A 27,648-nucleotide genomic window follows, 5' to 3' on the forward strand; every position below is an offset into this window, starting at 1 on the left:
TGAAAATGATGCATTTCGTCCCGCTACCCAAGTTACCCACCGCCAAAGAAACCGTGGAAGCCTTGCTCATTAACATTTTCAAATTACACAGTTTTCCACAGGACATAGAGTTGGACCGCCAACCACAGTTTGTATCTCAATTATGGAAAGAATTCTGCCGCCTGCTGGAAGTTTACTTCAGTCCGCAGGCCAACAGACAAACTGAGAGAATAAACCAAGAGCTTGAAAAAGGTCTCCGTATCCTCGCCTCCCAGTACCCAGCCACACGATCTTCACAACACATTTGAAGTGAACTGTCACATAACTGCTGTCCATCTTCCTCCACTGGTTATTCTCCCTTTCACATTGTACATGGCTTTCAGCTGTCTGTTTTTCCTCCCACAGACCCAGACTCCCGTGTTGCCTCTGCACTAAGCCTCTTTCTCCGCTGCCAGTGAACCTGGGAGCGCGTTCGTTGGGCACCCCCAAAAATAGGCTAACTCGGCCCCCGGATAAAGCCTTTTGATAATTCCATCATCTCTGCCTGTGGGTCTGCATTTGTGTCCTCCACGATTTGTGCCACATGTTCACGAATCCTGACAGAATGAACTAGTCCCACCTGGGCACACCAGACTCCAGCGTCAACCTGCACGCTGCCATTATGAACCTGGACATTGTCACCATAAAAAAGATTCTCTCTGACCTCAGTATTTTTCATGTGCTTTCATGACTACTACTCCCCAAAGGAGAAGTTCAATTTTTTTTTGGACCAAGCATGGGAACTTCTTGAAGCCAACACCTGGCTATATGACATCTTCCCTGATCTTGAGGACCTGGACGGCATATTCACAGAGGAGAATCTCCCCGACTGAGTGAGGCACCCCGAGGTGCACCTGCCTTCAGAACATCAACCTTCTGACAGTGAGTCGGACTGGACCGGCTTAGATGACAATGACGATGATTCCTCAGAAGCAGAGGTGTTAGAGCTCCAGGGCATGACAACTTTTCCATTCAAGATACAGGACTTATTTTTTGAATAAAAGGACAGTCCAGGTCAACTGAACAAACGAGTTCTGTTGGCACTTGAGCAGACCCTGCAGTCTGAGCCTGATGTTTTGACAACTTTTCCTGAGCTAGCTAAAATCAAGACACAGTTCACACAGGGTCGGGTACCTCTATGTGTCGAGGACCCCATCGACTGTTTGTTTGAAGATGCTGCCTGTACCCAATTTCAAATTCTTCTAATTTTTCTTATGTTTTTCTACATTAAGTCTCCTTCACTCTGTTCACCTTACATACAATATTCATCTATATTCAGTGCTATAATGTTCATATACTCAGTTTTTTATACAGCTTAGTTTAACTTTTTTCTGCAAACATAAAATACAGCTTGCATCTCATTTTCAGGTTTATTCCCTCATGCTTACATCTACATAAAAATGAGAGTTGGATTTTTTTTTTAATTGTGATTCTTTAATCAAAGTTTATACAAGTTTGGTGTAATCATCAGCAAGCTGATCAATGTATATATTTACTGGTATCATATCATCAATAAAAGTGGATTAAAAATAATCAAGATATCTTGCTTTGGTTCATTATGTGTCTTGTGAATTTGGTACACTCATAACATTATGCTGCTTCTACAATGCACTACATTTCTTCCTCAAAAATATGAAACATTGATGGACTCAATGAATTGGAAAAGCATTTACCATTAGTCACAGACTCTTTTTTTTTTTGTTGTTCTAATACATGTTTAATCATGCAAAGTACTAAAACTTCCACAAGATTGAATGATAGGGAAGGCCACATTCTATATGTATTGTTCTCCAAAATATTTTTACTACAAACTCTATTTTCTTCGTCCACAGCCTTTGAACAGCCAGTTTGTGCAGTTTACAGCTGCATGCAGGCATTTTGCAGCAAAATCATTTGGATTAAATTGTCTGCACCAGGGAGTTGTCTGCATAGAAAAGATCGTTCAGGAGTGATACATGTAAGTAGGAATATGGCAGTTGTGCAGCTTAAAAAATATTAGCCAATGATATATCCAGATATTTTTACATACAGATCAGTGATCCCATCGGGTCCTGCAGGACCTAATACAAATCTCGCGGGATTGGGTGGTTAGAACTTTGCCAAGGGCGGGACCGTGCAGCTAAAAAACCCACTGCGGGATCGGGAGCGACAGGATGACTTAAGTCAACAAAGGAGAATAGTGTAAAAGTATGCAATGTCCACACGCTACTTTCAGCTGAAATAGAATGTCTTTAATTTACCAGGAGCAGCAGAGATAACAGGAGTGGACAGGAAACAGCAGCAGGTACACACACAGATGTAGCCAAAGCGGGACTTATCGCAGCAACCTGACAGTCCTTTTTTACAGCATGCCCATATATGGCACACATATATGACACACAGAAAATAAAACTGTCTTTAAACTAAATGAAAACAACAAAATAGGAGTGCTAGTCCTGACCAGTGTGTCAAAAGCCATACAGGCCAGGGAAATGAAACAGACAATAGCCTAAATGAGGTGTTTTCCCCTTCGAGACGGGAGAAGACACAAAATCAATGTGTCTCTATTATTGTGCATGCATAAATTCTCAGAGTTTCGCGAGTGTGGGCAAGAGTGGACATACACATTGGGGAGCAGGAGCGTAACACACACGTTGCAGTTGTGGGCGGTAATGGTCCGAAATTCAACGGGAGTGGGATGAAGAAAAGTCCCGCACAGGGTTCTAGTACATATCCTACTTGAAATCCAAAATTCTGCAAAAAAAAAAAAAAAAATGCATGTTGTTGTTTTTTGTTTTTGGCACGCAGAACATTGGCCTCCCAGTATTGTAAGAAAAAATATAATTTTGAGAGTTTTACGGTTCTTCAGTTTTAAGATACAAAAGTTTTCCTGGAGGGAACATTCCACAGGTGAACATGCTAATTGAGTGTCATGACTGGGTATAAAATGAGCATCCCCAAAAGGCTCAGCCATTCACAAACAAAAATGGGGCAAGGATCACCACTTTGTGAACAACTGGGTGAAAAAATAGTCCAACAGTTTAAGAACAATGTTTCTCTATGTTCAATTGCAAGGAATTAGGGATTCCATCATCTACAGTCCATAATATAATCATAAGATTCAGAGAATCTGAAGAACTTTCTACATATAAGCGGCAAGGCCGAAAACCAACATTGAATGCCCGTGACCTTTGATCTCTCAGGCGGCACTGCATTAAAAACCGTCATCATTGTGTAAAGGATTTTACCACGTGGGCTCAGGAACACTTCAGAAAACCATTGTCACTTAACACAGTTCCTCGCTACATCTACAAGTGCAAGTTAAAACTCTACCATGCAAAGTGAAAGCCATACATCAACAACATCCAGAAACGGCGCTGCCTTCTCTGGGCCCGAGCTCATTTGAAATGGACAGACGCATGGTGGAAAAGTGTGTTGTGGTCTGATGAGTCCAGATTTCAAATTGTTTTTGGAAATCATGGAGGTTGTGCCCTTCGGACAAAAGAGGAAAAAAGACCATCCAGATTGTTACCAGCGTAAAGTTCAAAAGCCAGCATCTGTGATGGTATGGGGGTGTGTTAGTGCCCATGGCATGGCTAACTTACACATCTGTGATGGCACCATCAATGCTGAAAGGTACATCCAGATTTTGGAGCAACACATGCTGCCATCCAAGCAACGTCTTTTTCAGGGACGTCCCTGCTTATTTCAGCAAGACAATGTCAAGCCACATGCATGCACTGCATGTGTTACAACAGCGTGGCTTCATAGTAAAATAGTGCGGGTACTAGATTGGCCCACCTGCAGACCAGACCTGTTGCCCATTGAAAATGTGTGGAGGATTATGAAGCGCAAAATATGACAACGGAGACCCCGGACTGTTGAACAACTGAAGTCGTACAACAAGCAAGAATTGGAAAAAATTCCACCTACAAAGCTTCAACAATTAGTGTCTTCAGTTCCCAAACGCTTATTGAGTGTTGTTAGAAGGAAAGGTGATGTAACACAGCGGTAAACAAACCACTGTCCCAGCATTTTTGAAACATGTTACAGGCATCCATTTTAAAATGAGCAAATATTTGCACAAAAACAATAAAGTTTATCAGTTTGAACATTAAATATCTTGTCTTTGTGGTGTATTCAATTGAATATAGGTTGAAGAGGATTTGCAAATCATTGTATTCTGTTTTTATTTACGTTTTAAACAATGTCCCAACTTCATTGGAATTGGGGTTTTATATATATATATATATATATATATATATATATATATATATATATATATATATATATATATATATGGCGAAGCCTCCGCTCCTCTTTCCATGACAAAAACTCCTGTAACAGTGGAATGTGCCATTCATTTCCAAACTGGATGCTGTGTTTTATCCGGGACATCGTCTGACTAGCACAGGAATTGTGAAAAGACATCAGCACTTTTTCGGCACATTGAGACAGACGTGCGGAGGAATTCCACGCATCGCGGCGGTGCCGCATGGCGCAAAGTAACGCCGTGATGAAGCCTCACAGGACATGTTCTGGCATGTCCAGGCACATCCACAATTTCTCGGATAATCACTCGATGGAAAAACCACCGACAGCTGTCTGAACACCATCTCAAAGCCGTCCTGTGAGACCAAAACGGAGGTGTTCCTTTGTCTCGCTCCATCAGCAAATCGGTTGTGACGCGTGAAGCCTCCGCTCGGCTTTCCATGACAAAATCTCGTTAAAAGTGAAATCTGCCGGAAAATGGCTGATGTCCAGCTCTTGTGATAACCAGAGAAAGTGCACACGACGGTCTCAGATCCACAGTTTCTGAAAAAAGTCTGATGGAAAAAAAGCCCAAATCATTCCGCCATTTCCTGACAATGAAAATCCGCCGAGGGGGTGGACCACTCCTTACTCAAACGTGCTCACAGGTGAATGACGCAACCGACAGGCGTGGAAAAACTCACGCATGCGCACGAGGGTTCAAGCTTGTCTGACGCAATCACACGTGATTCAAATCCATATGGTTTTTGAAAAAAATAATAAGGTCGGATACTTTTCGAATAAACCTCGTATATATATATATATATATATATATATATATATATATATATATATATATATATATAGTATACCATCCATCCATTTTCTATACCCGCTTACTCCAGTTAAGGGTTCTTCAAGCATACTGTAAGCTCCTTGTTTTACACTCGGGGTCTCCACAGCAAATCTGAATGAGATTGGATCTGCATGTTGAATTGGCACAAGTTTTATGCCAGATGTCCTTCCTGACGAAACTCCACATTACAAGGAGAGATGTGGCAGGGGTGGGATTTGAACCAGGAACCTTCCACACTAAAACCAAGCACCAGAACCACTTGGCCACCACCCCATCGGTTCTTCAAGTATACATTACTCTAAAATATATTTAGCATTAAGACCCTGTGAATGCTTCAGCATTTCATTTTTATTGTAATTTAGGGGCACATAATTATTTTCTCAAAGTCCTAAACCCACAGTTCTTTTTTATTGCACTTTATTTTAAGATAAAATTTTAATATCCTTGTCATTTGATTGGTGATTTGCCTCATTTGCCCTTGTGCTTCATTTAGTGTGCAATTGTGGTTCCATATGATCAGTACCATTGCACGCTGTGACCACTGCGGCCGCACACTTGTGGCTACAGCACTTAGCAGCTTATTGATGCTGCTCATTCTTTTAACACAAAGGAAAAACAAATCCACTATGCCGTAAGCCATCTGGAAGCATTAACAATATTTGCTAGGATGTCTCTAGGTGAAGTGGAACCGCCGCTGGATGAAGAGCCCAAAAAATTTGTCGCCAATTTTCGCTGGACTGAGAAAAGCAGACATCAGTGTACACAAAGAAGTCAGTGCATGGCCTCAGCTATGGACTACATCGTCAGGATTGTTTTTGCAAGTTGATTGAACAATTTTTGATTGAATTGCTATTTAAAGTTTGTGCTGGACTGTTTGGAACTTCTTGACCTCAAAGGACCAGTGATGCACACACAAATGTAAGTCCCTTTTCTCTTGTTTATAAATTAATAAAATATAATTTTTTTCGGCGTTCTATAGAACAAACAATGGATGTTTTTTCATTTATTCAATGGATGGAATGTTCCACTCAACTTGAATGGAACATTCCATCTTTCACCTCATGAAATATTTGTACCATTGAATGAATGAAAAATGTTATTTGTATAACATTTATTTATAACAGAGTTCACATTTAAATTGTAAAACAGCAGGCCTCATTTACATCTTTATTATAAAGGTTTGATAATTAAACGTCAGGAATCAATGCCAATTTTTAATCTATCAGCAGATATATTGGAATCGCAATTTTTTTGTCACTAATATTTGTATATGATCCTCCCAAAAAAATACATCAGTCAGGCTCTAATATTCTTCTTCTTCTAGCTGCTCCCCTTAGGGGGCACCACAGATCAATCATTCCATCTCACCATGTCCTCTGTATCTTCCTGTCAAACCAACCACCTGCATGATCTCCCTCAGCACATCCATAAACCGCCTCTTTGACCTCCCTCTTCTCATCCTGCCTGGTGGCTCCATCCTCAGCATCCTTCTCCCTATATACCCTGGGTTCCTCCTCTGCACATGTCCAAACCATCTTCTCATTACTCCCAAAGAGAATAGCAACACCTTCAACTCTGTCTCGTCTTTTCATAGTGCCACCATCTCTAAGCCATACAACACAGCTGGTCTCACTACTGTCTTGTAAACTTTCCCCTAGAGAGCTGCACTGGGATTGGGCCCTGCAGGACGCAAATCTCACGGGAGCTGGAGGTTAGGACTTTGATATGGATGGAAACTGGCGGCTAAAAAAAAAAACTGCGGGATCAGATGACTCAGTCAACAAAGGAGAACAGTGTAAAAGTGTGCGATATCCACAAGTGACTTTCAGCTTTAATAGAACATCTGTAACTTACCAGGCGTAGCAGAGATAACAGGAGTGAACAGGAAACAACAGCAGGTACACACACAGACAGACGCAACAACACGACAGTCCCACTTTACTGCATGCCCATATGACACCCGTATTTGACAAAATATAAAACTGTCTTTAAACTAAATGAAAACAATGAAATAGGAGCGCTAGTCCTGACCAGTGCGTCAAAAGACATACAGGCCAGAGAACCAAACAAACAACTCCATGAATCTCTATTAATAGCTTAAATAGCGTGTTTTCTCCTGCAGGATGGAGACACAAAATCAATGCATCCTTATTATTGTGCGGGCATAAATTCTCAGAGTTTCACAGATGCGGGCACAAGTGGAAATACACATTGTGGGAACAGGTGGAAGTGTAACACACACGATTCGGTGGGAGCAGGAAGGAGCGGGACGAAGAAAATAGTCCTGCTCAGGGCTCAACCACACACTTGATTGTTTGCTTGTTTTATTCATCAAAATAAACAGAAAATGACAATAAATTTATTGTTCAGGCAGAAATCTGCACCTCTGCTTTTACATGATTATATTACAAAGAGAAAACACAAACTTTATAACAAACTAATCCATCCATTTTCTATACCATAGGGGTGGAGCCTATCCCAGCAGTCATAAGGTGTGAGGCAGGGTGCACCCTGGTCAGGATGCCCGTCTATCACAGGGCCCACAAACTAAGACTGATGAAAATACTTGGTGCTGATAAGCACGACGTCAGCTTTGTCAAAGTTCAGTTCTGATGAAAAGTTTCGGCTTTTAACATTTTTTAGAAAGCTGTCAGGAAACTTTCAGAACATCTGATGGACAGAAATCCACCGAGACAGAAGACGTCAAGCTGTTTGTCTCTTTTTAGTGTTTTGGTCCACAAAGATCACATGAAGTTGAGTAGCAGAAATGGTTTGAAGCCTCAGTCCTGATGTTTGCCACAGAACCATCGGAGGTGTGGTTGGTCCCTGAGGTCGGTCAGCTCTCTGCTGGAGAACCAGCTGCACTGGCAGGCGTATGCGCGTGAACCGGACCGCCTCTTCAGCCTGGCGCCGAGCTTCTGAGGGTCCGGCATGTTGTTCCTGCACACAGACCGACACAGTGGATTCACTTGGGAGCTCGGAATTACGTCCACTTTATTTTCATCTCGCAGTTAAAACACGAGGAAATAATGCAAGGAAACGACAGGAGGAGACAGGAATCAAGGAAAAGTGTATCAAGAGAGCGTTTTATCCTCAGAGGTGTCACCTGACGCAACATCCACTGCTGATTCATGACGAGTGCGGAGATACGCGGAATAAATAAATTAATTCAAATTCAAATATGTTTGATTCCTGCAATTTATCTTTTAAAATGGAACAATGTGATATAGCTTTTAAAATATGACATCACACTGCTGTTTTCTGAGAGAACACAGCAGATCTGTTTATCAACACATAAACTCTGCTGTCAAAGCAAGTTTTATCCAGCAACGTTTTCTGGTTCAAGTAGAGTCCTTCTTCAGTAGATGTGATCTTCAGACAGCCCTTCATGCTTTCATCAGCTCCAGACTTGATTACTGTAATGTAGCTACTTCACACTATCGTTAACCAGTCTTCTCTTGCACGCTTCCAACTTATGCAAAATGCTGCTGCTCGTCTTTTAACGAACACTTCCAGAAGTGAGCATATCACGCCTGTACTTTACTCACTCCACTGGCTTTCAGTTTGCTTCAGAATTGATTTTAAGATTTTAGTGTTTGTTTTTAAAGTTATTAATGGCTTTGCACCTTCCGACTTGTCTGAAATTTTAACTCTCCACACTTAAAGTAGAACATTATGGGCGTCTGGTCAGTTTTACTTATTATGTTCTGAGGTCAAAATACAAATTCTGGGTTGATTGTGTTTTTGCAGTAGCTGAACTGAGACTGTGGAACAAGTTACCTTCTGATTTACGCTTGTAGTATCAAAATTATTAATTTAATGTCTTACACGTAGCCTGCCTAAAACCTTTGCATATAAACTCTATTCATTGTCTTTATGTAACGTTGCAGTATTGCAGCTGCACTGATAAAACTCACAGTCTATTATCCAATGCCAAAAACTGTGATAACATTCATTTTAAGCATTTTCATGGGAAAGTTTCATATTCTGGTAAATGCGTACGTGACTGTTTGCTGTGCCCCCGCCTTTCTCTGAATGTATAAAAACAGCTCCCTCAGAAATGCTGCACACACACGCACACACACATATTCAAAATCATGCTGTTCAGATTTTTGATTGTTGCGTGTTTCTTTGAGGCCTCGAATTAAAAGCCTGTTATTTTAATCTGCCAATTTCTTTACTTTATTTCCACAAACAGCCTCAGACATGCTGACTTAAAATCATTTTGCCTCTACACGCTCTATTTCTAAACAAGCACTTTTTGAATCAAAGCTCTGGACTTATTTATTTAAACTGGCTTTTAACACCTAGTGGTGCTGTGACACATTTCTTCATTGCCTGAAGAAGACCTCACGGTTGAAACATTGCGTTTGCTTTCTTAGTCAATTAAAAGATTGTGAGAGCTCTTTACCGGTGTGTGGATTTTCCTTCTTTTTTTTCCCCTTTATTTTTTTTGTCAGCTATTCTTGATTATTCTGCACCTGGCCTAATCAGGATTTGATGTGCGCACAACTACTACTTTTTTTTTTACTTTTAGTTTTTGGACAGATAAGACGGCCAAAAAGCACCGACACCGGAATCTGGGGGGGGGGGGGGGGATTACAAAATTACAATTACAAATACAAATTAACTGGATCAGTAGTCCTGATTTATGAGTGTAGACCATCGATTTCTATTTAATCCACTAGATGGTGGATGCAGCCTGTGAGCTGTTGCCAGGCAGCTGCCATCTTGCTTAGCGTTATTATGCATCGTCAGTCATTAGATTAAATAGAAATCTATGATACCCTGATTTAAACGGGTTAAGGTAATCTGAAAATGCTGCTTTGGGCAGCATTCAGGTGCTGTGACAAGCTGACAAATGAGTATCAGCTGGTTAAATAAAGGTTAAATAAATAAAAAAAATAATAATAATAAATTGTGGAGTGAGCCTTCATAAGTGTGCATTATATGTAATATAAATGATTTGGAGAAATGACTAAAACAGCTGAATAAAGGTTAGAAAATGAATAATTTTTTGTGTTGATCTGTATTCTATAAAGTAGTGACTTCAATTTTACTGCCTGAATACTTTGTCGTGAAAAATATCCCACCATTCCTTTAGCGATTAGAAGTCTCACTTTCATAACTCTAATTTATCCCTTTTTAATTAGCCTCAGGGTTTTTTTTTTCTTCACACCAGGTTTTCCATCCTGAGATATTCTGTCAGAGCAAATTCGTAGAATGGAAATGTTTTTTTTTTCTCAATTTGGTGGGTCACATGACAGCTACTTTGACATTGTATATTCTACTAATATATGAATATACATGAATGAGATTAATTTCTCTATGATATACTCCATGTAAACAGTGAAGTGTTTTCAGATTTCTTTCACCTTAGTTGAATAATCTTACTTTCACCCTAGCTGGCCTGTTTAATTTTATTTTGATATTTTCATGGAGAAGCACTGTGTAAAAGCGGCGCCACAGGTGAGTTAAGAGCAGTTTTTAATATTAATATCTTTAATATGATGCGAGCGTGTGAAGCTCTTACTTTCACCACTGATTATTTCTCATCTTTATCTTAACTTCATAATGACATTAATTAAGGATCAAACTAGTATCTGGTGTCATGGCTAGGGTTGCAAAATTTCAGGAATTTTCAAACTTGGAAACAATTTTGGTGATGTTTAATTTACAAATATCACATACAAGTGTATTCATACAGTAGATAGCTACAACAAATACAAATAAGCTGTAGCTGGCATAGTATCAATGAGGCTATGCCAGCTACAGCTTATTTGGGGCTTATGAGGTCACCTCATAGATGGTAAATTAATTTGTTGAGATGCTATCTATTCCAGACATGGGGCAATTACATGAAAATTGTAATTACTTTTTTGTTTTGCAATTCTACGATTACAATTACAGTTGGAAACTTAGATTATAATTATTACAACAATTACAATTAAATACATTTCTTCTTAAATATGTTCATTGACAGAAATACATCAACTTCTTGTTGTCTTTCCTAAACATTAGTCTTTCATAAAACTGAACAGATGCCCCGCTGAAGCAGAGGTAGCTGGAACTTGTAAATGTCCTCATGCCAGAATAGATTTGAAAATTAAAAGTTCTTGTTTCATTTAAAAAAATCTAAGTCTCTCAAAGGTTGTATCCTTCAGCAAGCATCGCTGCATCGGTCTGGTTGGAAGATGCATCCAGCAATACTAAACAGGTGCTCAACTGGAGCAGAGGTGGCTGAAATTTGCAAGTGTTGTGAGGTTAGATTTGCCAAGATGGGAAGTTTGAACTGGTGAGTCTTCCAAAAGAGAAGAAGGTCTGAAGATCGGGGCTCCAGAGGTTCGCTGAGAAAGCAGGACTTTCTAGAAAGACATTCTGTTTGTGCATGTCTACCCCTTTGTCTTGGCTATTGATAAGAAAATGTCCCATCAATTCATAGTCAAAGCAGTTGTGGAGGATGCTTGGAGGCGCATATGTTGCATTGTTCTGGAACAGGCCCTGCGACAGACTGGCGTCCTGTGCTGGGTGTACCCCGCCTCACGCTCTGGGATGGGCTCCAGCCCCCCGCGACCCTTAACTGGACTAAGCGGTAGAAGGTGAATGAATGAATGAATGTTCTGGAACAGGTGTTGTTGGAGGCTACATGCATTCCTATTAGGATGATAATTAGAGTTTACAATTGGTCTGCCACACAGTATTGTGTGACCAGTGAACTGTCACAATCTCCTTGCATATTCTTCTGAACAAATTTGTTGTTGAACTATTTATGTAAGATAATTATTACAGCCATGTCAGACCAATTGGGCCTTGATAAAGGCAAAGTACTTGGCAGTTTGGCAAAGTACAGAACAAAGCAAGGCCTTTGGGAAGGGGATGGAATCTGGCAGTCATGTCGGCATACATCTGCAGCCACCTAGTGGAAGGGACTTTTTGGATCTGAGGCCCTTGCACCTTAGCATCCATCATACTCCAGATTCCACCATCATCAGCTGCCTCAGAGCGAAACTGGTCCCTGTTCGGGAACACACACACAAAGGTGTGCAACAGGCTCACGAATGAAAGAGTGGAGAAACTGGTTAGTATTCGGGCTAACCTAAGGCTCTTTGAGCCTGACACAGAGCCATCCTCAACAAAGCTGAACAGTGGCACTGAAGAGGAATCAGAGTCTGATGTTGAGGAAGTGGACGAGGGTGAGAGGGATACTGAAGAGCCCACTGCCTAAAAGAAAGTTGTTAAAGAGAAAATGCTTGTTTGTGTGCATGCTGACTAGGACTTTTTTGGAGAGAGAGGCTCTTCCATGTTCTTTTTATTTAACATTTTGAATGGGACTTGTTTGGGATTTTTGGATTGGGGGTGCATTTGTGTTAATTTTTGAGCAATATTTAACTCAACTCAACTTTGTGTTCTTCAATTAAAGGATTGACTGTTCAACTTTACAAATAAATCTGTTAAATCATATTATTTTGGATAGATGTCTGCTTATTACAAAACAATTATATTTCTTTGATACAGTACCTTTCCATTAAATTACCCTCAATTCCCAGTTAATTCCCATAATTTCCATGGAAAGTTTCCTATTTGGAATATTTCCAAAATTCCCCGGCTTAACTTCCCATGGAAATTTACTGGAAACTTTCTGGAAATTTACCAGAAATTTTCCACCCCTTTGCAACCCTAGTCGTGGCAGATGTGGTGTGTTTGACAAACTGATGATATTATTTTCTATCTGGACTGGAACTAACAAATTCATTCAAGTCTGTTATATAAACAGTCTGATCCTCTTCTGTATTTGTTTTGACAAATAGTGGCTGTACAAATGTGGGACTGAGTTTGAATAAATGTAACCGCACGGAAAATGCAGATTTATCCTGAAACTCTCTCTTGTAAACATTGATCATGTCCATTGATTTCTACTGATGTCTGGTTGTCAGACGCTAACCAAGATGGCGGCACTCTGGCAACAGCCAGTGAATGAGCGGAGGTCCTCCATCTAGTGAGTAAATAGAAATCGATGGTGCAGACGCACAGAAACTGAAGGATGACCAGAGGGCGGAGCTTCCATCAGTCAGTGATTAGACAAAGTCAGAATTTGCTGCATGTGGATTCAGACAAATCCGTTTTTTCTTCACGTTTAGGACCAGCGAGGCTTCAGACTCACCTGAAGAACAGGTAATCACAGGACGGGTCCCACTCAAGCTCATCGAACATCAGCACCCGGAAGTCGCAGGACGTGCACCGCAACTGGTCACATGACCTACATGCACACGCGCACACACGCACACAGCTAGTTATTAGAAGATAAAAACACACCAGGCTCAGATCCATAAACCACACAAATCAGATTTCACAAAATTATACTTGAAATCACATTTAAAATGTTTGTCGACAACAACAACAACAACGACACCCAAACTGACATCAGAGAAAACAAACAAATAAGTAGGATTTTTTTTTTTTTTTGGTATATCATTCTAAAAATGAATTGTTTCTATTTATGATAAACAAAACCTTTTTTTTTTGGTGAAATCAAGCACCTCAATATGCTGCAGACACAGCCAGGTCCAGAGGTATTTGGACACCACCACAACAAAACAGCAGCCTAAATATGTAAGGATTTGCCCCTGCTCAGACCTTGACCTTTATTTTCTATCAGCCTTTCTGTATTGATATCTTTTATTTGTTTTTTGTTTATTTTGCTTTTTTCACAGCCTTTTTCTGTTCTTCACACATCAGTCACACGTTTAGTGCCATTCTTGTTTTGTTTAGTTTTTGATCCACTGTCTTTGATTTTTGTTAAAGGTTTTAGTTGGCAGGTTTACCACTGAAGTGTTGGTTTAATTATTTTTTTGTTTTATACGTTTTCCACTCATCAGTCCCGTTCTCGTTTTAGCTTTTGATTTACTTGTTTACCTTTTCAGTCTTAGTCGTTTGTCACCTCATATTATTTTGTTCATGTTCAGATTCCATTCTGTCTATAGTTTCTTTGTTTTTTCGGCCTGGATATTTTAGTATTATTAGTTTCTGGTTTTGTCACTGCACTCCCTTGACTGACGCCTGTACTGAGTCTGCAGTGCTTGCTGGATTTGTCTCTTGACCACAATGAAGAATTCCATGCACAAATATCAAGGCTCTAAAAACAAATCGAGGAGATAATCGTCACCAGCAAGTTGTATTTGGAGCAGTTTGCTGCTACTGACACAAGATTTTTCACAAGGGAAACTAAAATATCCACCGTCTTTCTCAGACTAATATTATAGAACTATTAAAGCTGTGGAGTAAAATCAAATCAAATCAATTTTATTTATATAGCGCCAAATCACAACAGGCAAGGCCATACAATAATTACGTAAAAACCCCAACGGTCAAAACGACCCCCTGTGAGCAAGCACTTGGCGACAGTGGGAAGGAAAAACTCCCTTTTAACAGGAAGAAACCTCCAGCAGAACCAGGCTCAGGGAGGGGCAGTCTTCTGCTGGGACTGGTTGGGGCTGAGGGAGAGAACCAGGAAAAATACATGCTGTGGAGGGGAGCAGAGATCAATCATTAATGATTAAATGCAGAGTGGTGCATACAGAGCAAAAAGAGAAAGAAACACTCAGTGCATCATGGGAACCCCCAGCAGTCTAAGTCTATAGCAGCATAACTAAGGGATGGTTCAGGGTCACCTGATCCAGCCCTAACTATAAGCTTTAGCAAAAAGGAAAGTTTTAAGCCTAATCTTAAAAGTAGAGAGGGTGTCTGTCTCCCTGATCTGAATTGGGAGCTGGTTCCACAGGAGAGGAGCCTGAAAGCTGAAGGCTCTGCCTCCCATTCTACTCTTACAAACCCTAGGAACTACAAGTAAGCCTGCAGTCTGAGAGCGAAGCGCTCTATTGGGGTGATATGGTACTATGAGGTCCCTAAGATAAGATGGGACCTGATTATTCAAAACCTTATAAGTAAGAAGAAGAATTTTAAATTCTATTCTAGAATTAACAGGAAGCCAATGAAGAGAGGCCAATATGGGTGAGATATGCTCTCTCCTAGTCCCTGTTAGTACTCTAGCTGCAGCATTTTGAATTAACTGAAGGCTTTTCAGAGAACTTTTAGGACAACCTGATAATAATGAATTACAATAGTCCAGCCTAGAGGAAATAAATGCATGAATTAGTTTTTCAGCATCACTCTGAGACAAGACCTTTCTAATTTTAGAGATATTGCGTAAATGCAAAAAAGCAGTCCTACATATTTGTTTAATATGCGCACTGAATGACATATCCTGATCAAAAATGACTCCAAGATTTCTCAGTATTACTAGACATCAGGGTAATGCCATCCAGAGTAAGGATCTGGTTAGACACCATGTTTCTAAGATTTGTGGGGCCAAGTACAATAACTTCAGTTTTAGCTGAGTTTAAAAGCAGGAAATAAGAGGTCATCCATGTCTTTATGTCTGTAAGACAATCCTGCAGTTTAGCTAATTGGTGTGTGTCCTCTGGCTTCATGGATAGATAAAGCTGGGTATCATCTGCGTAACAATGAAAATATAAGCAATGCCGTCTAATAATACTGCCTAAGGGAAGCATGTATAAAGTGAATAAAATTGGTCCTAGCACAGAACCTTGTGGAACTCCATAATTAACCTTAGTCTGTGAAGAAGATTCCCCATTTACATGAACAAATTGTAATCTATTAGATAAATATGATTCAAACCACCGCAGCGCAGTGCCTTTAATACCTATGGCATGCTCTAATCTCTGTAATAAAATTTTATGGTCAACAGTATCAAAAGCAGCACTGAGGTCTAACAGAACAAGCACAGAGATGAGTCCACTGTCTGAGGCCATAAGAAGATCATTTGTAACCTTCACTAATGCTGTTTCTGTACTATGATGAATTCTAAAACCTGACTGAAACTCTTCAAATAGACCATTCCTCTGCAGATGATCAGTTAGCTGTTTTACAACTACCCTTTCAAGAATTTTTGAGAGAAAAGGAAGGTTGGAGATTGGCCTATAATTAGCTAAGATAGCTGGGTCAAGTGATGGCTTTTTAAGTAATGGTTTAATTACTGCCACCTTAAAAGCCTGTGGTACATAGCCAACTAATAAAGATAGATTGATCATATTTAAGATCGAAGCATTAAATAATGGTAGGACTTCCTTGAGCAGCCTGGTAGGAATGGGGTCTAATAGACATGTTGATGGTTTGGAGGAAGTAACTAATGAAAATAACTCAGACAGAACAATCGGAGAGAAAGAGTCTAACCAAATACCGGCATCACTGAAAGCAGCCAAAGATAACGATACATCTTTGGGATGGTTATGAGTAATTTTTTCTCTAATAGTTAAAATTTTATTAGCAAAGAAACTCATGAAGTTATTACTAGTTAAAGTTAAAGGAATACTCGGCTCAATAGAGCTCTGACTCTTTGTCAGCCTGGCTACAGTGCTGAAAAGAAACCTGGGGTTGTTCTTATTTTCTTCAATTAGTGATGAGTAGTAAGATGTCCTAGCTTTACGGAGGGCTTTTTTATAGAGCAGCAGACTCTTTTTCCAGGCTAAGTGAAGATCTTCTAAATTAGTGAGACACCATTTCCTCTCCAACTTACGGGTTATCTGCTTTAAGCTGTTATACCACGGAGTCAGGCACTTCTGATTTAAAGCTCTTTTTTTCAGAGGAGCTACAGCATCCAAAGTTGTCTTCAATGAGGATGTAAAACTATTGACGAGATACTCTATCTCACTTACAGAGTTTAGGTAGCTACTCTGCACTGTGTTGGTATATGGCATTAGAGAACATAAAGAAGGAATCATATCCTTAGACCTAGTTACAGCGCTTTCTGAAAGACTTCTAGTCTAATGAAACTTATTCCCCACTGCTGGGTAGTCCATCAGAGTAAATGTAAATGTTATTAAGAAATGATCTGTTGGGAAGGTGTCGTAGCACGGACCCACAACAGGGGGCGCAAATGAACGGACAATGAGTAAGCCAAAAGGTAACAATTTAATGTTGTGATAATACACAATGAAATGTACAGTAATTCTCTCAGTCAATAAACACCAGGTGACGTGTGGGCAGGCTCGAAGATAGAAGACCCCCGACGAGAGAGAAGCCGCGTCCCGCACGACTTCCACCACCAACGGCCTGAAGAACACCGGAGCCGCCAAGTCCCGAGTCCCCAGGTGGCCTCTGTCTTCGGCTGTCGACCCTGGTACTGCTGGCAGAAAGCAGAGATATGATGTGTGAGTCCGCACACTCAGTAATTCACAGTCCAAACACAGTTAGGAGGGAGCACCTGGTCAACCACTTATCTGAGTTGGGGTGTGAGGCGAAGCCGTCGCTGTCACACCAAACGCCAATCCTCCAGAATAAGGCAACACTCCAGGAAAAACGGCTGCAATAGAAGTTCAAGTTATTACACACACAGTGTTAGTCAGCAGAGAAATTACCTTGTTACTGGTAGTCGATTTCTCGGCGAGGAGGTGGAGTTGCAGTCCGGCTTTTATGGTGGTGATGATGAACGAGTGACAGCTGGTGCAGGGGATGAATGACAGCTGTCACTTCTTCTAGGTCTGGCGCCCTCTCGTGCTTGGAGCCCGCACTCCAAGCAGGGCGCCTTCTGGTGGTGGTGGGCCAGCAGTACCTCCTCTTCAGCAGCCCACACAACAGGACCCCCCCCCTCAACGGGCACCTCCTGGCGTCCGACCAGGCTTGTCCGGATGTCTTGCGTAGAACTCGGCCAGGAGGGCCGGGTCCAGGATGAAGCTCCTCTTCACCCAGGAGCGTTCTTCAGGTCCATACCCCTCCCAGTCCACCAGATGTTGGAAACCCCGGCCCTTACGACGGACGTCCAGGAGCCTGCGGACTGTCCAGGCAGGCTCCCCGTCAATGAGCCGGGCAGGAGGCGACGTAGGTCCCGGAGTACAGAGGGGCGAGGTGTGGTGTGGCTTGAGACGGGAAACGTGAAAGACAGGGTGAATCCGCAGTGAAGCCGGGAGTTGAAGCTTCACTGCGGCCGGGTTGATGATCTTGAGGATCTTGAAGGGTCCAATGTATCTGTCTTTCAACTTTGGGGAGTCGACACACAAAGGGATGTCCTTGGTCGAGAGCCACACCTCCTGCCCGGGCTGGTATGGGGGGGCCGGGGAACGCCGGCGGTCCGCATGGGCCTTGGCCCTCGTCCGGGCCTTTAACAGGGCAGAGTGGGCGGCCCGCCACACCCGGCGGCACCTCCTGAGGTGGGCCTGGACCGAGGGCACACCGACCTCTCCCTCCACCAACGGGAACAATGGGGGCTGGTACCCCAAACATGCTTCAAAAGGGGAGAGGCCGGTAGCAGACGAAACTTGGCTGTTGTGGGCATACTCGATCCAGGCCAGATGGTGACTCCAGGCCGCCGGATGCGCGGAGGTGACACATCGAAGGGCCTGCTCCAGCTCCAGGTTGGCCCGCTCTGCCTGGCCGTTTGTCTGGGGGTGGTACCCGGACGAGAGACTCACGGTGGCCCCCAGCTCCTTACAGAAACTCTTCCACACCTGCGAAGAGAACTGGGGACCACGATCTGAAACGATGTCCGATGGTATCCCATGCAGCCGCATGACGTGGTGGACCAGGAGGTCTGCCGTCTCCTGGGCCGTCGGGAGCTTCGGGAGGGCCACGAAGTGGGCCCGCCTTGGAGAACCGGTCCACTATCGTGAGAATCACAGTGTTGCCCTGGGACGGCGGGAGGCCCGTGATGAAATCCAGGCCAATGTGAGACCGGGGCGATGAGGCACTGGCAGGGGTTGGAGGAGTCCCGTCGTCCTCCGATGGTCTGCCTTGCCCCTGGCGCAGATGGTACAGGCCTGGACGTAGTCCCGGACGTCAGTTTCCAGGGACGCCCACCAGAAGCGCTGCTGGACTACTGCCACGGTCCTACGCACTCCGGGATGACAGGAGAGCTTGGACCTGTGACAGAAGTCCAATACGGCAGCTCTTGCCTCTGTTGGGACGTACAGTCTGTTCTTGGGGCCAGTCCCCGGGTCCGGGCTCCTTGTCAGGGCCTCCCGGACGGTCTTCTCCACATCCCAGGTGAGGGTGGCCACGACAGTGGACTCGGGGATGATGGTCTCGGTGGGGTTCGACAGCCCCGCTTTGGCTTCTTCTTCGTGCACCCGGGACAATGCATCTGATTTTTGGTTCTTGGTCCTGGGGCGGTACGTGATCTGGAAGTCAAAGCGCCCGAAGAACAGAGACCAGCGGGCTTGCCTGGGGTTCAGCCGCTTGGCGGTCCGGATGTACTCCAGGTTCCAATGGTCCGTGAAAACCGTGAAGGGCAACGATGCCCCCTCCAGCAGGTGTCTCCACTCTTCAAGAGCCTCCTTCATTAGCTGCCGGGCTGATCTGGAACTCCACCTCCCCGATGGGGGCAGGTTTCTTTTTTGTGGGCAAGAAAGATGGCGGACTCCGTCCATGCATTGGTTACAAGGGGCTGAATGAGATTACGGTTCGCAACCGATACCCGTTGCCATTGTTAGATTCCGTGTTCACCCCCCTGCATGGAGCCAAAATCTTTACTAAGCTGGATCTTAGAAATGCGTATCACCTGGTTCGGATCCGGAAGGGAGACGAATGGAAGACGGCATTTAACACCCCGTTAGGTCACTCTGAGTACCTGGTCATGCCGTTCGGCCTCACCAACGCCCCCGCGACGTTCCAAGCCTTGGTTAACGACGTCTTGCGGGACTTCCTGCACCGATTCGTCTTCGTATATCTGGACAATATTCTCATCTTTTCTCCGGATCCTGAGACCCATGTCCAGCATGTACGTCAGGTCCTGCAGCGGTTGTTAGAGAACCGACTGTTTGTGAAGGGCGAGAAGTGCGAGTTTCACCGCACGTCTTTGTCCTTCCTGGGGTTTATAATCTCCTCCAACTCCGTCGCCCCTGATCCGGCCAAGGTTGCGGCGGTGAGAGATTGGCCCCAACCAACAAGCCGTAGGAAGCTGCAACAGTTCCTCGGCTTCGCTAATTTCTATAGGAGGTTCATTAAGGGCTACAGTCAGGTAGTTAGCCCCCTGACAGCCCTGACCTCTCCAAAAGTCCCCTTCACCTGGTCGGATCGGTGCGAAGCCGCGTTCAAGGAGTTGAAACGAAGGTTCTCTACTGCGCCAGTTTTGGTGCAGCCCGACCCTAGCCGCCAGTTCATGGTTGAAGTGGACGCCTCTGACTCAGGGATAGGAGCCGTGCTGTCCCAGAGCGGAGAGACCGATAAGGTCCTTCACCCGTGTGCCTATTTTTCCCGCGGGTTGACCCCGGCTGAACGGAACTATGACGTCGGCAATCGAGAACTCCTTGCGGTGAAAGAGGCTCTTGAAGAGTGGAGACATCTGTTGGAGGGAACGTCCGTGCCATTCACGGTTTTCACTGACCACCGGAACCTGGAGTATATCAGGACCGCCAAGCGGCTGAACCCCAGGCAAGCCCGCTGGTCACTGTTCTTCGGCCGTTTTGACTTCCGGATCACCTACCGCCCCGGGACCAAGAACCAGAGATCGGATGCCTTGTCCCGGGTGCATGAAGACGAAGTCAAAACTGAGTTGTCGGATCCACCGGAACCTATCATCCCGGAGTCCGCTATCGTGGCCATCCTCACCTGGGACGTGGAGAAGACCGTCCGGGAGGCCCTGGCACGGAGCCCGGACCCCGGAACCGGGCCGAAGAACAAACTTTACGTCCCACCAGAGGCCAGGGCTGCAGTCTTGGACTTCTGTCACGGCTCCAAGTTCTCCTGCCATCCGGGGGTGCAAAGAACCATGGCAGTTGTCCGGCAGCGCTTCTGGTGGGCGTCCCTGGAGGCCGACGTTCGGGATTATATCCAGGCCTGCACCACCTGCGCCAGGGGCAAGGCTGACCACCGCAGGGCACCGGGACTGCTCCAGCCGCTGCCTGTTCCTCATCGCCCCTGGTCCCACATCGGCCTGGATTTTGTCACGGGCCTCCCGCCGTCCCAGGGCAACACCACCATCCTCACGATAGTGGACCGATTCTCCAAGGCGGCCCACTTCGTGGCCCTCCCGACGCTCCTGACTGCCCAGGAGACAGCAGACCTCCTGGTCCACCACGTTGTCCGGCTGCATGGGATTCCAACAGACATCGTCTCCGATCGCGGTCCCCAGTTCTCCTCGCAGGTCTGGAGGAGCTTCTGCCGGGAACTGGGGGCCACGGTGAGTCTCTCGTCCGGGTATCATCCTCAGACCAACGGGCAGGCAGAACGGGCCAATCAGGAGGTGGAACAGGCCCTGCGCTGCGTGACGGCTGCGCACCCGGCGGCCTGGAGTACCCATTTGGCCTGGATCGAGTATGCCCATAACAGCCAGGTGTCTTCTGCCACCGGCCTCTCCCCTTTTGAGGTGTGTCTGGGGTACCAGCCCCCGTTGTTTCCGGTGGTCGAGGGCCTCGGCCCAGGCCCACCTGCGGAAGTGCCGTCGGGTGTGGCGCGCCGCCCGTTCTGCTTTGCTGAAGGCCCGGACGAGGGCAAAAGCCCATGCAGACCGCCGGCGGACCCCGGCCCCTGCATATCGGCCAGGGCAGGAGGTGTGGTTGTCGACAAAGGACATTCCCTCAAAGTGGACTCCCCAAAACTGCAGGACCGTTACATCGGTCCCTTCAAGATACTCAAGGTCCTCAGTCCAGCCGCAGTGCGGCTTCAGCTTCCGGCCTCACTGCGGATCCATCCTGTTTTCCATGTGTCCCGGATAAAACCGCATCACACCTCACCCCTCTGTGCTCCGGGTCCGGCACCGCCTCCTGCCCGGGTCATCGATGGTGGGCAGGCTTGGTCTGTGCGCCGGCTCTTGGATGTCCGTAGGATGGGCCGGGGCTTCCAGTATTTGGTGGACTGGGAGGGGTACGGACCCGAAGAACGCTCCTGGGTGAAGAGGAGCTTCATCCTAGACCCGGCCCTCCTGGCCGATTTCTACCGCCGCCACCCGGACAAGCCTGGTCGGGCGCCAGGAGGCGCCCGTTGAGGGGCGGCTCCTGTTGTGTGGGCCGCTGAAGAGGAGGTACTGCTGGCCCACAACCACCAGAGGGCACCCTGCCTGGAGTGCGGGCTCCAGGCACAAGAGGGCGCCGCCGCCTCACAGGAGCAGCCGGGGTGACAGCTGTCACTTATTACCTGTGATAGCTGTCACCAATCATCTGATCTTCAATCGTATATCAGCAGGACGACATCTCCACTTCTTTGCCGAGATATCGCTATGCTTAGGAGGTAACGAGCTCAGCCAATCAAGTTGTCTTTTCGACAGAAGAATATTGTTGCTTTGTGTTTTTTGACAGCAGACGTTTTGACGAGAGGTGGAGGTGGATTTCCCACCATACGTGTTGCTGGGTATAAACACACCTACATCTAACTGTTTTTGTTCCTCGCCAGCAGTACCAGATCCGACAAGCGGAGGCAGTGGCCACCTGGGAGTTCGGGACTTGGCGGCTCCAGTATTCCCGGGGTTCGGTGGTGGAGGAAATCGTGTGGTTCCGGTTCTGCTTTGGACAGACGTCTCTTATCTTCGAGCCTTCCCACATGACACGTTCTGTAAATTGACTTCATTGCATACTATTGTGACCTGCCGTGTTTGTTGTACTCATTCACAACAGTAAAGTGTTGTTATTTGACTTCCTCCATTGTCCGTTCATTTGCGCCCCCTGTTGTGGGTCCGTGTTCCGACACTTTCACAACATTACATTTTGAGCAAAGCCAATTGAGTCTAATAATAGCTTAAATGCAGTGTTGAGGCTGTCATTCTCAGCATCTGTGTGGATGTTAAAATCGCCCACTATAATTATCTTATCTGAGCTAAGCACTAAGTCAGACAAAAGGTCTGAAAATTCACAGAGAAACTCACAGAAACGACCAGGTGGATGATAGATAATAACAAATAAAACTGGTTTTTGGGACTTCCAATTTGGATGGAAAAGACTAAGAGTCAAGCTTTCAAATGAATTAAAGCTCTGTCTGGGTTTTTGATTAATTAATAAGCTGGAATAGAAGATTGCTGCTAATCCTCCGCCTTGGCCTGTGCTACGAGCGTTCTGGCAATTAGTGTGACTCGGGGGTGTTGACTCATTTAAACTAACATATTCATCCTGCTGTAACCAGGTTTCTGTAAGACAGAATAAATCAATATGTTGATCCAATATTATATCATTTACTAACAGGGACTTAGAACAGAGTGACCTAATGTTTAATAGACCACATTTAACTGTTTTAGTCTGTGGTGCAGTTGAAGGTGCTATATTATTTTTTCTTTTTGAATGTTTATGCTTAAATAGATTTTTGCTGGTTATTGGTGGTCTGGGAGCAGGCACCGTCTCTACGGGGATGGGGTAATGAGGGGATGGCAGGGGGAGAGAAGCTGCATAGAGGTGTGTAAGACTACAACTCTGGTTCCTGGTCCCAACCCTGGATAGTCACGGTTTGGAGGATTTAAGAAAATTGGCCAGATTTCTAGAAATGAGAGCTGCTCCATCCAAAGTGGGATGGATGCCGTCTCTCCTAACAACACCAGGTTTTCCCCAGAAGCTTTGCCAATTATCTATGAAGCCCACCTCATTCTTTGGACACCACTCAGACAGCCAGCAATTCAAGGAGAACATACGGCTAAACATGTCACTCCCGGTCCGATTGGGGAGGGGCCCAGAGAAAACTACAGAGTCCGACATTGTTTTTTCAAAGTTACACACCGATTCAATATTAATTTTAGTGACCTCCGATTGGCGTAACCGGGTGTCATTACTGCCGACGTGAATTACAATCTTACCAAATTTACGCTTAGCCTTAGCCAACAGTTTCAAATTTCCTTCAATGTCGCCTGCTCTGGCCCCCGGAAGACAATTGACTATGGTTGCTGGTGTCGCTAACTTCACATTTCTCAAAACAGAGTCGCCAATAACCAGAGTTTGATCCTCGGCGGGTGTGTCGTCGAGTGGGGAAAAACGGTTAGAAATGTGAACGGGTTGGCGGTGTACACGGGGCTTCTGTTTAGGGCTACCCTTCCTCCTCACAGTCACCCAGTCGGCCTGCTTTCCCGGCTGCTCGGGATCTGCCAGAGGGAAACTAACGTCGGCTAAGCTACCTTGGTCCGCACCGACTACAGGGGCCTGGCTAGCTGTAGAATTTTCTACGGTGCGGAGCCGAGTCTCCAATTCGCCCAGCCTGGCCTCCAAAGCTACGAATAAGCTACACTTGTTACAAGTACCATTACTGCTAAAGGGGGCCGAGGAATAACTAAACATTTCACACCCAGAGCAGAAAAGTGCAGGAGAGACAGGAGAAGCCGCCATGCTAAATCGGCTAAGAGTAGTAACGTAATAAATGACAATAAGGATGTTCACATATTTGCAGTTTAATGCCGAGTATGGACACAAATATAAACATATTAACAGTGTTGCCACAGTAACTTTGAAAAGTTACTTTATTTGTTACTTAAAAAATCATCACTTTTACATGTCAGGATGGATAAATGAACATTTCCTGAATATGTTGCAGATTTCATTTCTGATTTCCCAATGTTATATATTTCACAGTGATACAAAACAAAGATGCAAACTGTCACAATTTAGAATCTAAAACCCTCAATATTTGTCCTTTTTTTTTTTTTAAATAATGACGATAATAAACCTGTCATCTCAGTTTTCTGTCAATTTACAAAAACTGACAGAACATTTATGTGTGTAAATCTGTTTGGAGGAGGTCGCTCTCAAAAACTGACTGTGTAAGATGGAGACTGGTGAGGGAAGCCAGCAAGACAGCTCTAAAGGAGTTGTAACAGGCTTCTGTGGTTGAACAAACTGAGTACAGTGCAGCTTCTGTCTGTTGAGTCACCAGTTAAACGGCTTCACTGTGGGACAGGGAGGGATTTTATTAAAGAAGAAGAAGAGCCTAGATCTGATTTGTTTTCCCTTTTTTTAACTCCTAGGTGGTGGTGTGAGGGTGTGAAAGCACTCACCACAGATGGCATAAAGAATATTTTTTGCACCTTTTTGTAGAAGCTGTTCCGACGCCCTTTGTGACGGAGCTCCCACCCAGAAAAACAGGACAGCACCTGGACGGAGGACAAACATCACGTTATTGTCTCCAAATGCCGTCAAACAAACACCATCTGATTTATAATATAATAATAAACCAAACACTGTATTTACACCATGAGTGTCTCATATAAACACATGACTGAAACAAATAATCACTCTGATAACCAATGATGGCAAAGTCTGACTGAATCCAGCTGTTTGTCTTCTCTTTGTACTCTGACAATAAATAAATAAACTGAAAAGGGAAATAAAAGTTTCACACATGGTGCTCATTTAAACGCTCAGAAACTTTAAATTAATCTCTGTGTGATTCAACACCATCCACATGTTCACAGAGTTCATGACAAATTCAACACCGGTGACCTTTGACTTGTTACTCGCATCCCACACGTAGCATGGCGGCATCCAAAGCCCCACCCACTTCTGACCTGTCCAATCATATCCATTCCTTTATTCAAAATCTGACTGAACTTTATGGTCCATTTCTAGTCTGACTGAAAATGAACAAACAAACAAAAAAATACAGAACAATAATAAGAAGAAAAATGGCAGCACAGTGGCTTAGTGGTTAGTACTGTTGCCTCACAGCAAGGAGGTCCTGTGTTCGCTTCCCGCCCTTTCTGGTTGGAGTTTGCATGTTCTCCTGTGTCTGTGTGGGTTTCCTCCAGTTTCCTCCCACAACCAAAACTTGCTTATTTAGGGTCTGCTCCTTTCTCTACCCCTGACCAAGGCAGTGTCTCTACATCTGCAGTTGGTCTCCGGGCGTCGAAATGTGGCTGCCCACTGCTCCTCGTGGTTGGATTACGTCTAACTGTAATTAGGATAGTTAAATGCAGAAGACAAATTTTGTTGTATGTATGTACAGTGACAATAAAAAGGCTCTTCTCTTAAATGAATAAATAAATAACTGTAATTCATCATGACCAAAAAGACAAGAGCAATCGGAGATATCTGACATCCGCCAATCCGGATCACCTCCAAAATTCAGTGGAGTCTTCCATGCCCTAATATCTATCTGTGGTGAAACGTTCATCAAAATCCGTACAGTAGTTTTGATGTAATCCAGCTAAGAAACAGACAGAAAACAAACGCTGATGATTTTATTACATCCTTTGGTGGACGGAATAAACATTTTATGAACAATGCTTCTCAAATTTAACTGCGATCAAACCACATGAGTAAAAATAATTAAATAAATAAAAGCTTCTTGTTCTTTACATGTTTGTTCTTTTAAAAAAATTTGAATGTTTTCCTTTGCAGCTCATGTCTGAAGGAGGACTCACACTGACACTCACCTTCTGGCTGCAGACGTCTTCTGGACCCGCAGACGTTTCATCTCGTCTAACTGAAAATGTGAAGGAGCAGATTACAGCTTGTATAAGTAAAGTTAATATTACATTTATTATTACATTTTCAAACTGTCTTTTCTCATTCAGTTAATAAAGAGCCACACATGGATTAAAAGTACAATATTACAGAAGGGGTGAGGTACTTTAGGAGATTATTCCTGTTTTTATGCATTTTATAAAATTACTGTATTACCAAAGAGGAAGAACTAATTTTGTTTCATCAAAATTTGTTGTGATGGCAAACAGAATGTCAGTTAAGAAGAAAAATAATTTAGAATCAGGTTATACACTCTGATGGTTTCTTTAATTAATCATTAAATTTTGTTCACAAATCAATCTGTTCCAATCAATAACTTCAAAACAGTCCAACTTATGTCGTCTACAGAAGGAGGGCCTGTGGACAAAAATGTCTAAGCGGTTAATGTGATATTTTTGTTAAAATTATTGTTTAAAGTCTACAATACAGGAACATCTTGATGGTTTCATTTTAACTTCACTGTGGAGACTGAGGCAAAATTACATAAAACAGCCATGTGTCCAAATACTTATGAACCTGAATGAAAATAGACATTTTCTTCCAAATTACATGTTTAATCGTTGAGGCAAGAAATTATTTCCCAACGAACCTAAATGTAAGTCAATGTGATCACTGGTATGTTCATAGGTGGTGTTTTCATATAACACTATTTATACAACTAAGTTACTCATAAGGTCAGGGACACGCCTGTAAGTTGATTTTTGGCCATCAGTCTGTCTTATTTTCACCAAACATTAAAGTTTAGGTGACACGATATGTCATATTTTTTTGAGAATTTAAGACAAAAATTAAACAGCGGTTTGAAATTAATGCTTTCCGGGTGTGTGGTGACTGAAGAGACAAATATTCTGATTTTGAACTGCACGCCACTAAAAACCAGGATCTTCCGGGTGAGTCACGACATTGGAGAAAAAGGAGGAAGTGATCACAGCGAAGAGCACAGAGGAAATGTGTAAGATGATGATGTGTAAGATTTCCCTGATTCTCTCCCCTCAGCCCCAGCCAGTCCCAGCAGAAGTGTTGTGTGGGCCGCTGAAGAGGAGGTACTGCTGGCCCACCACCACCAGAGGGCGCCCTGTCTGGAGTGCGGGCTCCAGGCACCAGAGG

The 27,648-nt window shown here is 44.1% G+C and overlaps 1 protein-coding gene across 2 annotated transcripts in view; it reads right to left on the reverse strand.

Moving 5' to 3' along the window:
• Positions 1-7,829: 7,829 nt before the first annotated feature.
• c7h8orf37 (chromosome 7 C8orf37 homolog) overlaps positions 7,830-27,648 on the reverse strand; it is a 61,732-nt gene continuing 41,913 nt past the window's right edge. The window contains exons 4-7 of one of the 2 annotated variants that reach the window (XM_034173893.1): positions 26,451-26,498; positions 25,104-25,169; positions 13,266-13,361; positions 7,830-8,044 (exon numbers count right to left, since the gene is read on the reverse strand). In XM_034173893.1, the coding sequence (XP_034029784.1) occupies positions 7,885-8,044; positions 13,266-13,361; positions 25,104-25,169; positions 26,451-26,498 (370 nt within the window). In that variant the 3' untranslated portion in view covers positions 7,830-7,884. Of the gene's footprint in view, positions 8,045-13,265; positions 13,362-25,103; positions 25,170-26,450; positions 26,501-27,648 lie in introns of both variants that reach the window. The other variant, XM_034173892.1, reaches the window with a different exon arrangement.

This window comes from Thalassophryne amazonica, chromosome 7 (genome assembly GCF_902500255.1).
Source record: "Thalassophryne amazonica chromosome 7, fThaAma1.1, whole genome shotgun sequence".
Classification (NCBI taxonomy): domain Eukaryota; kingdom Metazoa; phylum Chordata; class Actinopteri; order Batrachoidiformes; family Batrachoididae; genus Thalassophryne; species Thalassophryne amazonica.